The sequence below is a fragment of the Drosophila guanche genome, unplaced genomic scaffold (assembly GCF_900245975.1).
Source record: "Drosophila guanche unplaced genomic scaffold, DGUA_6, whole genome shotgun sequence".
Classification (NCBI taxonomy): Eukaryota; Metazoa; Arthropoda; class Insecta; order Diptera; family Drosophilidae; genus Drosophila; species Drosophila guanche.
In genome coordinates, this window is record NW_022995743.1 from 712,301 (window position 1) to 724,966 (window position 12,666).

At 49.2% G+C, this 12,666-nt stretch overlaps 2 protein-coding genes across 2 annotated transcripts; one reads left to right on the top strand and one right to left on the bottom strand.

Annotated features, from left to right (window-relative positions):
- Nucleotides 1-1,768: 1,768 nt before the first annotated feature.
- On the bottom strand, nucleotides 1,769-4,634 carry LOC117589834 (facilitated trehalose transporter Tret1). Its single transcript, XM_034282081.1, has 4 exons — nucleotides 4,296-4,634; nucleotides 3,107-3,607; nucleotides 2,742-3,050; nucleotides 1,769-2,665 (listed from the first exon to the last, which is right to left on the bottom strand). Exons 2-4 carry the CDS (start codon nucleotides 3,555-3,557, stop codon nucleotides 1,878-1,880), a joined length of 1,548 nt encoding a protein of 515 aa, XP_034137972.1. The 5' UTR covers nucleotides 3,558-3,607; nucleotides 4,296-4,634; the 3' UTR covers nucleotides 1,769-1,877.
- A 948-nt stretch (nucleotides 4,635-5,582) lies between these two features.
- LOC117586549 (protein N-terminal glutamine amidohydrolase) lies at nucleotides 5,583-12,453 on the top strand. The gene is made up of 5 exons (XM_034276714.1): nucleotides 5,583-6,810; nucleotides 9,618-9,771; nucleotides 9,827-9,975; nucleotides 10,039-10,163; nucleotides 10,232-12,453. Exons 1-5 carry the CDS (start codon nucleotides 6,752-6,754, stop codon nucleotides 10,360-10,362), a joined length of 618 nt encoding a protein of 205 aa, XP_034132605.1. The 5' UTR covers nucleotides 5,583-6,751; the 3' UTR covers nucleotides 10,363-12,453.
- Nucleotides 12,454-12,666: the final 213 nt, after the last annotated feature.

Consider the following 12,666-nt stretch of genomic DNA (forward strand, 5'->3'; position numbering starts at 1 on the left):
GCTTGTTGGCACAGCAACGTTACGTGTCATTAACTCTCCCAACTCCGATTCTGACTCTGACTTTGTGTGGCTGCTGACATTTCTATCTGTCCAACGACTCCACGTAATTGATGCGCTTCCAAGTGCGAAATTCACGGCAGGTGTCGGATTATGCATATGGAATCAATGCACTCCCTGCCCCGAGGGAGGGCTGCCAGCGAGGGGTGGAGAGTGCGCAGCGGAAACTTGAATGTTCGCACATTTGCAGCTCATCAATTTTCGGCATTATCCTCGTCGCAGATCGTCAGCAGCGGCAGTTCATTCAACCTATTTATGGACCTTCTTCTCCATGGTCCATGTTAGCGCCGTCTTGTTGACTTAATCGCCCCAAAACAATTTACTCTGGCTCTCTGGCTCTGGCTCTCCGTCTCCGAACATTTCTTAAACGCTTGTCGCCTAATGATGGGGCAGCAGCAGCGGATCCATCGCTGCAGCTGGAGGCATGAAAATGATGCTGAGGAATGGGCTGCTGAGGAGCTGTGCTTGCAGCCCGCTGCCCCACCGCATTATTAAGCCATAAAATTGAAAACTTATTATAATTACATAAACGTACGCCTCAACGCCTCCAGACATGGCAGGGAGAGGGCACTCCACGATGCATGGATGCTCAGAGTTCGCCTTTAACGCGCTCCCAAGAGGCAACCAACGAATGATTTTCGGGGCACACGCAGCATCCTGCGCCTGCACCGTCCGCGAAGTTGCATTTAATGACCAAAGCAGAACAGATTTTTCCCTCAATGTTTTGGCAGCGCCTCCTTGCCGGCGGCATAATGAAGGGATTGAGGGGCTTGGCAACAAGCTGCAACGAGTGCGCGTAGCTCTGGGCTCTGCTCTCACATTATCGACATTACCATTGCCATTAACCATTACCATAACGCAGATCTGCACGGAGCTTGATGGCCTGCCAATTGCCGCTGCTACGGTTACACACGTGGCCGGGCCACAGACCACATGCGTTGACAGTGGGCACATTTCGAACTCTCTGAAGATGGCAAATAGCTCTATCGAGGAGTCATGCTGATTAAACTTAAATAACACTAAAACGAGCACAAATGAGTCGCTTGCTTGTTGCCATTTATTGGAGCAAATGTACAAGCATTTAGTAGAACATTCTCTCTCACTCTCCCTCGTTAATACAAGTTACGAAATTAATTGTATTCCCAATCTGCGATGTGTGGGTCTGGCGCTCCTATAAAGCTTTGCATAATCAAACCGATTCCGATATGGAAATCGGCTGCTCTCTGTGACCCACACTCTCGCTCTCTCTCTCTTATTCTCTCCCTCTTTTAGTGCAAAAACAAATGACGTTGGCAACGAACGTGACATGCAGCGAAGAGAGCATACGAGAATTGAGACTGAGACTGAGACTGAGAGCGAGAACTTGTTCCCAAATCGAGACGAAATAGGTGTTCGTGCCACTAATTCCTATCAGCTGTGTCTTATCAGACAGTGGCCTCGGGCGAGGCCTACGCAGAGTTATGCCTCATTAAATCAACAAATAATAAAAAAGCAAAGTCAAGGAATTCTGCCTACATATATCTACTATCAGTGAGCGAGTTACAGAGGAAAGCTTTGGCAGCAAACACACTTCAGATATGGTAATCAGTGGATCCCTCAAAGGTTCGGGTCTAAATCTTTCATTTATGCATTGGAAATTGTTACGATTTGGATTTGTTTTCACTTCCTTGAATGGTTGCATCGTTTCTCCGTCGATTGCTCATCAAAGAAAGTTCCTTAGGTTGAGTTGTGTGCAAATGTTTGGATTGTGTATTTGTGGTTTATCACAGTACTAAGCACTTGAGTTGATCTACTTAGGGTTAGCTTTTCCCTCTGGAGCATCACTGTTCCGGCTTGCGGACAAAGACCTCCTGCATCTCGACCTCGGCGGGGGCTCGACGCTTACCGGAGCGGAACTGCTCCTCGATCTCGAGCAGCGTGCGGCGTCGAGTCTCGGGCAGGGCCCAGTAGATGAAGAGCATGGCCAGGAGGGCCATGACGCCGAAGAACACGAAGCACTGGCTCATGCCGATGGCCGCCTTCAGGTCGGGGAAGGTCTTGAGGCACAGGAAGGAGATGAACATGCCGACGGCCACGGTGAGGCCCGAGGCCGGGCCACGCACCTTCTGCGGAAAGAGCTCCGAGATCATGAAGAAGGGCAGCGTGTAGAGGCCGAGCGTGCTCAGCACAATGAAGCCCACGATGGAGACGACGGGCAGGTAGGGCACGTCGCGGAGGAGAGAGCTCCAGCTGTGGCCGGCCAGCAGGAACATGCAGGCGCCCATGCCCAGAGTGGAGATGATGCCGGCCCGACGGCGGCCCCACGCCTCCAGGACGTAGCCCATGGGGCAGGTGGTGAGCAGGCGGGCCAGGCCGATGAGCAGGGCGCACATGAAGGGATCGATGGAGATGCCAGCCTCCTCGGAGATCTGCACGGCGTAGACGATGACCACAAAGATGCCCGTCAGCTGCTGGAAGGCGAACAGGGACATCAGGATGAGCAGCGGCTTGTGCACCTCCGGCAGCCGCAGGCTGCGCAGGAACGACGCCTTCTCCTCGGCGTCCCGCAGCTGCAGCGACTTTTGCAGCACCTGGAACTCCTCCAGCACCTGGGGATGCGTAATGTGAGCTGTGGGGAGAAAGAGAGGAGAGAAAGTTGCACCAGGGAGCCAAGTGGAGCCAGAAGAAGGGCCAACGCTACTCACGTGACTTGTCTAGGCCTCGGAAGTAGTTAAGCGACTTCTTGGCCTCGGCCACCCGCTTCTTGGCCAGCAGCCAGCAGTGGCTCTCGGGCAGGGGCAGGACGCAGAGCAGGGCCACCAGCTGGTAGCCACAGCAGATGAGGGCGATCAGCCGGAAGTCGTCGCGGATGAAGTACCCGATGCCGTAGAGGATCGTAATGCCACCGGCCACCGAGATGGAGGTGCCCAGAATGAGGCTGCCCCGCGTACGGGGCACACTGATCTCCGCTGCGTACACGCCAGGCGGGGCGCTGGCCAGGCCCATGCCAATGCCTGAAAGAGCAATCGATTAGCACCGATCGGCGCAGATCGTTCATCGATGGACATACCCAGGATGAAGCGGGAGACGATGAGCTGCCAGAAGAAGGAGTGGGAGTCCGTTTGGCTGGCGGTGGCCAGCAGGATCCAGGCAACGATCGTCAGGATGTTCAGCACGACCAGCGTCCGCTTGCGCCCGATCTTGTCGAGCAGCACGCCGGACAGCAGGCCTCCGAGCGGTGCGGCCAGGGCGTTCACCGAGGCGAACCAGGACGCCTGCGTCCCATTTAAGTGCACCGGCTCCGTCACATCCTTCAGCTGGTCCAGCGTGACCGTGGGCAGGGCCAGTGTCATGCCCGTGGACAGCACGCCCACATTGGCCAGGATCACGGCCATCGCCTGCCGCCTCACGGCCCGTGGCTGCTCGCCCAGTGGCTTCGTCTTCAGCGGCCGGTCCAGCCCCGACACGATCTGTGCCTGGCGGCCATTGCTGGTGTGTAGCTCGTCGTCTGTCAGACCCATGGCCGAGTCACGTGCCGGTGTCCGGGAATCTCTGTTATCTCCTCTACGACCTGCGAGTAGAGTAAATGCAAAGTGATGTAAATCAAATATTAGCATTCAGTTATCGTAATCCAACGTTGAAGACTCGACTGGTGACTGGTGACTGGGGACTGGTGCCTCTGCTTGTGTTTGCGCTATACGGAGTCCGCTTTTCGCATCAACGCGAAAAACCGAAAGCATATCCGGCTGAGGCTCTATAAAGTAATATTTTCCGTATCTGATAGCCCCGCTATGGCCCCGTTCTCAATTAGTCTCTCAATCTTTGCGATATCCTCCCCATCATATAGATAGATGAGCAACCCCATCATTCGTATATCAAATAAATCTTTATGGATAGGAATTCCCAGAAGAAGCTGTCGCTGAACTGTAGAACCTCCACCGATCGGTTAATTTCTCTTGTAAAACTGGTCTTGGGCCCTCGTGCTAGTCGTGCTAGACTATGGTTAGAATGAGAGTTGCTATGAATTATGAATTATTTTTAGTACTTTTGTTTACTTCTAAGCACTGGGCACACGATAAGGGCGTGCCATTAGATACGGGACCCTGTCCACTGTCCAGCAGCTGATTGTAGAACTTGACTGCCGGCTATTGCGTTTGGGTTTGGCTTTGTTTGTGGATCGCATGTGCTTGTGGATCCCATTGTTCAATCGCACCAATTAACAGCTATGCATCCACACAAATCAATTGAGCAATACTCACGCGGGCAGTGGGCAAGGGGGCAAGGGGGAGCTTCGCTTCTGTTTGAAGATGGATCGTTTGGATGGATGGATGGTTTTCCACCACGAGGGTTCGTGGCTGGGTAGATAACCTGCTGCCGAAAATCCACAGAGCGGGAAAACAGGTTCTGCCACTTCTGGCCAAAAGTCACGTCGCTGAGTTTATGGCCAAAAAGCGAGACAATACTTGGACAGAGGTCTCTTAGGGCGCAGCGGAATAGAGCGAACCCGTCGACGGCGAAACGCTGGAGCCAACTGAATGCCGCTTGCCACGCTGGACGCGCCTCAACTTGACTCAGCCCGACTCCTCTGCTGCTCTGCGGACCGCCGAACTATACGGATTTCTATTGAGTGAGCGCTCGCGCTCCGCTCCGCTCCGCTCCGCTCTCTTAACAGACTCTCCCATGTGCGGACATGCGGAGGCGATAAGGCGTATGCCCCGTTGCGTTGAGGAAACGTCACCGGCAGCGTCCGCTGGATTGCTGTTTGACTTTTGTGTGTCATGATCGTTTTGATCGCTGCTGATAGTGGGGGGACTGTTGTGGATCGATTTTTAGTTGGATTCTTAAATAAGTAAAGAAGTTCTCTCCCTGTCTCTCCCTGGCAATCTTCTACGACAGTGCGCAGTAGTCTTATCGGATCGGTAGACATAACCTTTACACGCAAAATGCAAATTAAATGCCAATAAATACTTAATGAGGCTCGCGCACAGCCCGGACCAACATCAGTTGCTGGCTGTCATCACTGTTGTTGCTTTGTGGGACATCAGACAAGTGGACGTCCAGCCTCGAGGGCCCGCAAGAATTCAAGTCACAAAAAGTGATTTATCTTATCGAATAATGTATATATTTCGCCTTCGCTGCTGCAATATTTGCACAGCAGTGTATTAGCAGTGAGGAGACAGCGGCTGGCTCCAAATTGCGTGCTGTCAATTGGCCATTAGATGTCGGCTCTGTCCCGATTAGATAGCGATACATGTACGAGGTGCTGAATCCAATAAACGAATAACCGTTAGGTTGGCGGGTGCGCTCGTGCTGTAGCAGTCAGCTAGTGTCAGGCAGTGGCGGACACATTTCTGCTATCGATATTTATTTATCGTATAGTTTATGGAAATACAAGAACATAAATAGAACCAAAGAAATCGGTGATTAATTCTCACAGTGATTCGAATGTATAACCCGGAGGCCAGTCCCAGTTTGATTGTAAAGATAGAAGAACTGTACCCAACCAACTCCGACCTTGCGCGCGCTATCGTGTGAATTGTAAGAAAGAACAAGAAGAACAAGCACACACTGACGATAATAGGAATCAAAACGCGAACGGAAAAGCCAGCGGTGTCGCGGAACGGTGCAAAGTGGGGTCAAATCAAAGCAGCCAAAGTCCTGCTTACGAAAGTAAACAACGGTGACGGGCCACTACTGCAGGTGGAGCAGCGTCCAGCATCCAGAATCCTCCTCTATGTGTGGTTAAGTGTGTCGACTCCGAGTCTACTGTTGCCCCAGGCCCCAGCAGCCAAAGCAGGGTGGGATGAGGGAAGAGCGGCCTTGTTTATAGGCAGGTGCGCGTCTGTCCCAGCAGAAGAGAAGCAACAGAAGGAGCAGCCTCAACATAATTTAAACCTCGAAGAAAAGTGAAAAACCGAAAAACAGAAGGAGCAACGGGAAACGGGGAAACGAAAACGAGAAAACGAGAAAACGCTTCGATAATTCGGTTCGTTCGGGTCCAGGAGAGCGGTGGAGCGTGGAGAACGGTGCACAGAGAGCGAGTGCTGTGTATGTGTATCCGTGTCCGTGTCTGTGTGTGTGTGTGTGTGTGTGGCAGCATCCTGGAAAAGCAGAAGAGCGGAAAAGCAGAGCAAAGCAAAAGCAACATAATCAAACAGAAATATAAAAACAGAGTTTTCCCCTAGACCCAACTCCTCTTCCAACCCTCCCCCGTCCTGCAAGAAGCCCCAACCAAATCCCCAACCACATACAGCGTGCTGTCAACAATTTCCCAATTGTCGTCGTCCTCGTCGCCATTGCTGTCGGAGCAGTCACCATCAGAACAATCATGGAATGCCGCTGAGGCCGACTCCAGGAGAACCCAGAACCACAGCAGCAGCCCAGCTCCTCCTCGTCCTCCCACAGTGCACTCAATGCCAGGCGGCACAGCACAGGGCTTCGTCACCCCACAGCAGGCTATAGAAATTGCTATAGATACAGCTAAAGATACATGTCCAGGCCCATATCCATGTCCAGGCAGTGATTATCCCTCGCTGTGAGCCAGAGAGCCCCCCGAAATTCCCAGTGACAATTAAGTAGAATCAACTGATCCAGACTTAGTCCCCCGGCCCAGACCAAGTTCCAGAACCCAGCACTCGGATTACCCACAGACTGCAGTCCAGTTCCAGCTTCAGTTTCATCTTAGTTCCAGTCCCAGAAGAAAAAACGCAGCAAGATGGCCACAGACTTTCTGTTCCCCAAAATAGCGGATTGCTCCTATGTGTCCTGTTACTGGTGAGTAGTCAAAGCCATAGACATAGGCATAGGCACAGTCATAGTCGCGAACCTTCCCCACGGCCCCCAAGTCGGTGAAGCAACAGCCACAACAATGCGTACAGGCAGGCCAAGGCACGGATGGTGAGCAGAAGCAAGAGAGCTCGGTAGGGTGGGGGGGGGAAACAACTTTTTCATTAGGCAAAATCATTCACCTTGAAACAACAGGCAGAATATTAACAGTACGCTAACGTTCGCATAACTGTAAATGAAAACTGTAAATAATGAACAGAAGATAGTGGAAAGAGCAAGTCAAAATAGAGCGGTTGGCTCTGAGATTTCTTCTTTTGTGAATGATTATCGCTAGTATGGCAAGTCCTAACCTTGGGCGCATCGCTTTGCTTCTTTTAATTATGTATATTTTATTTTTGTGCGTTATCTCTTTTGGCAACAACATTCGCAGAAGTTCGTGGATCAAGGAGCGTGCGGGCGCTCTCCCCTGTCACTCACTCGCCTATGTGTTTGTGTGTTCATTCCGTGGCTCCTTGCAAGGTATGTTTTGTAGAAGGTACTTACTGTGGACCCACCGAGTAGTTTTTATATAACTAAATAAATCTAATTCTCGGCTGCTATTCAGCATCGCATGTAAATTCGCTCATTTTTCGGTTGGTGTCTCTTCATTCCTCTGCGTTTCTTTATCTTTTGTGATTATCCTTCCTCTTGCTTTGGTTTTGGATTTTGCCTTTGACTTGGACGTCACTTCCCTCGCGTCCTCCGAGTCCTGAGAGGGCGCCGTGCCGCGCTGCGCAGCTCCAGAAATTAGGTCAAACGGTCATGTCTGCCTAACAAGAAAAGCGTGCCACAGTGTGTGTTGGTGCCCCCCTGCACACATATACACATGTATGTGTGTGTAGTAGGATGGTGGGGGCGGAGTGGGCTGAACCTCTTTGGTTCGTTTTTATTGCCACATGAGAGAGGCGCGTTTCGACTATAAAACAAACGACCAGCGGCACCAGCAACAGCAACAACAACAAACCAAAGCGAAAATTAAACATATACACACACACGCACACACACATTCATAGGGCATGCATGTATTCCATCTCTGTGTTGGTGCAATATTTAAAATGCTAATTGCAAAAATGGCGGCACAGACGATGCCGATGACGAGGACATGGATGGTGTAAGGAGAGGTGCAGGGGTGGAGGCAAAGTCAGAGTTATGGCAAGTTGGCAGGCAGGCGCCCCCAAGGAGTAGGCTCCCCAGGCAGCAGCAGCGGGAGTGGTATGAATGGTATGTTATGAGTTTTATGTGAGTCTCCTCCGCCTACACACATTCACACACACACGCACACACGTACACACAACAAAAGCACCAAAAGTAAACGTCATAGCACATAACAAGTTTTTGTACACGCACACATACAAACACAGACACCACATAATGTAGATGTAGAAGGATGAAATGTCGTCGTAGCGTTCTCTGACCTCATCCTCCCCCCCATCCCTAAAGGACCCCCTTCGTGGCGAGCCTCTAGGGCATGTTGTGTTCATTGATTAATTCACATTCGCAAAATGCTCGCGCACTCACATTTGCACTCAGATTCATCGCCAGCGTCAGCGTCATCGCCATTGCCATCTCGCCATCATCTCCTTCCAGTGGGGGGAATCTTGGAATGAATACGCGCACTCGCTCTCTCGCTCTCTCTCGCTATCGCTCTCACACAAGCACACACACACTGAGGCGCCATCTGTGAGTGGAAATGTGCAGCACTCCATCTCTTCTCCTGGGTTCAGTGGGGGCGAGCGAAAGGACGGGGAACTGCAATAGAAAGTTTGTACATTGTCTTCTGGCTCTGGCACTCAGACATTAGCATCGGCAGCGGAATGTGCCATTCGATTATCTGTCGACCTGGGCTGGGGAACACTTCCTTAGCGAGGGACCCAACCACATCCAACCACATCCGCGCACGTCCTCCCACCGCCCTCCCCCCAATCAGTGGCCGGCAGGGCATTAATAACGCCAGCTCACGATATCGCCACAAGCCACTTCCAGTCGCGACTTTTGACCGTGCCACTTGAGTGGGTTCCACTTACCAACCCCCACTCTGTTCGTGGCTGTAACTGTTGATATGGCGAATTGTTGTTCCAAGTTTTCTGCAAGTGAATGCTGCAGAAGGGGTACTCTTACTTATCCCAGAAAGTTGCAACACTCCAAAGTCCACAGTTCCAAAGATATCTGACCATTACTTAACCATTGTTTGGAGAAGTTGCGTAGGTGAGAAAGTAAGGCATGGTAAAGCGTCGTAGAAAGTTAGGTCTGCAAGGGTATTCGAATGCTGACGTTAGTTGCGTGGATAGAGCGTCTATGGCCCTTGTTAAATGCCTCCTTTGCATGCACCTGACGCCTCCCACTTGTTTCTGGCTCGCGTGGGCTGTTCTGCTCCTTGTCCTCAGCCATGCCATGCCATGGCAAGCCAGCACAAACATGCGAGCAACAATGTGTGGCAGCAAAATTGATTGGGATTTATTTGAAAGAGCCATAAACACTGAACACGGGGACAGGGGACTGCTTACAGGGTACAGGGCACGGTTCTTGGGGTCTTGGGGTCTTGGGGACAGTGGCAGCCGCGTGCTAAGCAAAATCGATTGTTGTAATTGGAAAGCCAAGAGGCGGCCTGTTGCTGATAAGCCTCACTGGGGCGGGCACCGTTGGCATTTCGTGCAGGGATTTGGGACCTCGGAAAGTGCACCAGTAGTCAGTCGATTGGTGAATAACCCAAACCCAACCCCACTTACCACTTGCCACTTGCCTATTGCCTCTTGCAGCGAGGAGAACGTGTGGAAGCTCTGCGAGCAGGTGAAGCGGACGCGGCCCGAGGAGCTGGCCACTTGCTATGCGGTGTTCGTGTCCAACGAGGGTCGCACGGTGCCGCTGTGGCGCCAGAAGGCCGGACGTGGCGACGATCAAGTTGTGATATGGGTGAGTTTTTATCTTTCAAATCTATGCATTCAATAGTAACTATTTGTACACACAGGACTACCATGTATTCTTCATGCACAATCCCTCGCCGAACCGCTGCCTGGTGTTCGATCTGGACACCACGCTGCCCTTCCCCACATACTTTCACAAGTACGTGACGGAGACATTTCGCTCCGATCTGGCCCTGCGACCGGAGCATCACAGGTGAGCGCCAGCCACTCAATGAAGAGAATTCTCTATACATATCATTTCCGTACACACTTGCAGATTCTTCAGGGTCATACCCGCAGACACATATCTCATTGAGTTCTCCTCGGACCGGCGGCACATGCGACGGCCGGATGGAAGCTGGATCAAGCCGCCGCCCTCATATCCACCCATTCTATCAAACAGTGAGATGCTCTATTGTGGACTCTGTGAATGATTGATGTACCATTGAGTCCCTCTGTTTCTTCCGCAGCAAATATGCACTGTCTAGGCGACTTCATCTGCATGAGCGCCGGCAAGGGCCCTGGAGCCGTCTACAGCCTCTCGGAGTTCGTGCACAACTTCTACAAGTCGCCAAATATGGTGGCGCAGAACAACAAGTAGAGAGGAGGATCCACAGACACTGTCCAGACACTACACACATCCGCATCCAGGCCCGCGCACCCACGCACCCACGCACCCACCATCCAAGAATCCATGTCCCTTCGGATCATGTCGAGAGATCTTTTTGTCTTTGTGGTGCAGTTGCTTGCCAGATAGACAGTTAATTACCAATTGCATATACATATATACATATAAACATACATATATATATATACATGAATATATTTATGATAATGTATTTTTGTATTCAGGTTAACAGAAGAAGACACGTCAAGCCGCTCGCCGCGCTCCCGCTGTGCTCTTCAGATCATTTGTATTGAAATTCAATTCTAAAGAAATTATAAATCTAATTATACATTTTTTATTGTATGTATTGTATTCGATAAAACACTCTTAGATATATATCATATGTCGCGTATATCATATACTATATACATACATATATACTGATACGAATCGGATCTAGCTAAGAGGGCAGGCCAAGAAATGCGATTTTTATTCGTTACTCTCTCCAAATACTTTTTGTAACCTTAAACTTAAAACCTAGAACCAACAAAAACCAAAAACCCAAACCTATTCGAAGGGAAACGCACCAATTACGAGTTAAACTACAACATTTATAAACCATTTATGGCAACATACACTCATACATACACTAGTAAACGTATCTACGAAGATGTATGTACATATACCGTACGGTATGGATGTACGGATATGGATATGGATATGGATATGGATAGACTACGCTACGCTCTTGATTCTGTAATTCAATTTTTGGCTAAGCTAAAAGCAACCTTAAGCTTAACATTATCTCTAACTCGATCTCTATATCTAAAAAAAACTAAAACGTTGACTCGAAGCTAAAGCTAAAGCTAAATCGAAAGGAATAATTAAATTAATGCTTGTTAACTTGTTTTACCGTATTTATTGTACACTAATTACGTGCTCGTACAACAATTATAATTGTAATTCGAATGTATGTATATGCATACATTATGTATTTACTTTGTATACAAGAAAACGTAACGAAACGAAACGAAATCCGAAACGAAACGGAGCGAAACCGAAGATAATATTGATAATATGTATGTTTGTATTTAGCTAGTTTTTGTACGGTTTGTATGCCCGATGATCCTCAGCAGAGTCCGCATTAGCTTCCCCTCCCATTACCAATTACCAATTACCAATTACTAATTCCCAATTCCCAATTCCCAACCAAATCGGTCCCGCTTAGAGTTGATTTCGATACATTTATCGTATCGTTTCCCCGTTCGATTTACGACTTGTGACGCGCAAAGACTGATTCATTATACGCTCTACGGTAGCAGCAGTCCCTCTCCCAGGATACCCCCGCCCACTCCGGATTATTGTAGTCTTCTTCTTCTTTGGATTGTTTTTGTCGCTAGACGCTCCGCTCCCCCTTAACAATCAAGATTAGTTAACGAAACTCGCATTTATTTTGGATTCACTCGTTTACACTTGTTTGGATTTGTATAAAGAGGTTTTAACTCGATTTGTATGGGGAGTACCGCGTACACCTTAATATTAATAATCCATAAATGGGAATGTATAATACATTAAAGCTGTGCAAAAGTCTCAAAGTTAAACCTAAACTCTTAAAACAAAACAAAAACAAAAACAAAAACCAAAACACGAATACGAATCTTTTCTCAATGTTAAACATGTCGAGCATCTCTACATCTACATATGTATGTATAGATAGATGAGCATAAACACACACATCTCACACATTTTACACAGTTTCAAGTTTATCTTTCGATCATCGTTTATCGCCAAGCAATCGATTGCAGAGCTCACTATTCGTTGATGTAATAATCAATTAAAAACGAACACACACGCACAGATCGATGCTCGGTGTAACGGCCACAGTTTTTCTCTTCCAGTTTTTCTACTAAGAGCAAGCATATAACCAATACGGTACGGGGCATCTAGTCCCCTTACCACATAACGTGCAGATATATAAATATAAGGCTAATCACTAAGTTTTGGCGCCACTCTGTGCGAGGTTCTGTGCGTCTTTTTACTCTTTTTTACATAGCATATACATATGTACTCGTACCATATACATAACTTTGAGTCAGAGTTCGCGTGGAACATGAAACATGGGTAACTTTCTGTTTCAATGGACAAACAAACACACGAACACAGAATGGAAACAGAGCTCGGAGTCCGCTTGGAATCCAATAATGCAATGCTGCATGTGCTGCAAGTGGTTTCAATTAGATCTGACCATTCCCCGCCCCAAATCCCCCCTCCCCATTCTTGCAATACACACATTAGATG

Excerpts from the sequence above, each read along its gene's own strand:
- LOC117589834 (XM_034282081.1), bottom strand. The coding sequence starts at position 3,557 with ATGGGTCTGACAGACGACGAGCTACACACCAGCAATGGCCGCCAGGCA. Across the intron at positions 3,051-3,106 it reads CGTCTCCCGCTTCATCCTGG|GCATTGGCATGGGCCTGGCC; the intron begins GTATGTCCATCG and ends TTGCTCTTTCAG. Across the intron at positions 2,666-2,741 it reads CCGAGGCCTAGACAAGTCAC|CTCACATTACGCATCCCCAG; the intron begins GTGAGTAGCGTT and ends TTCTCCCCACAG.
- LOC117586549 (XM_034276714.1), top strand. The coding sequence starts at position 6,752 with ATGGCCACAGACTTTCTGTTCCCCAAAATAGCGGATTGCTCCTATGTG. Across the intron at positions 9,772-9,826 it reads ACGATCAAGTTGTGATATGG|GACTACCATGTATTCTTCAT; the intron begins GTGAGTTTTTAT and ends TTGTACACACAG. Across the intron at positions 9,976-10,038 it reads CTGCGACCGGAGCATCACAG|ATTCTTCAGGGTCATACCCG; the intron begins GTGAGCGCCAGC and ends ACACACTTGCAG.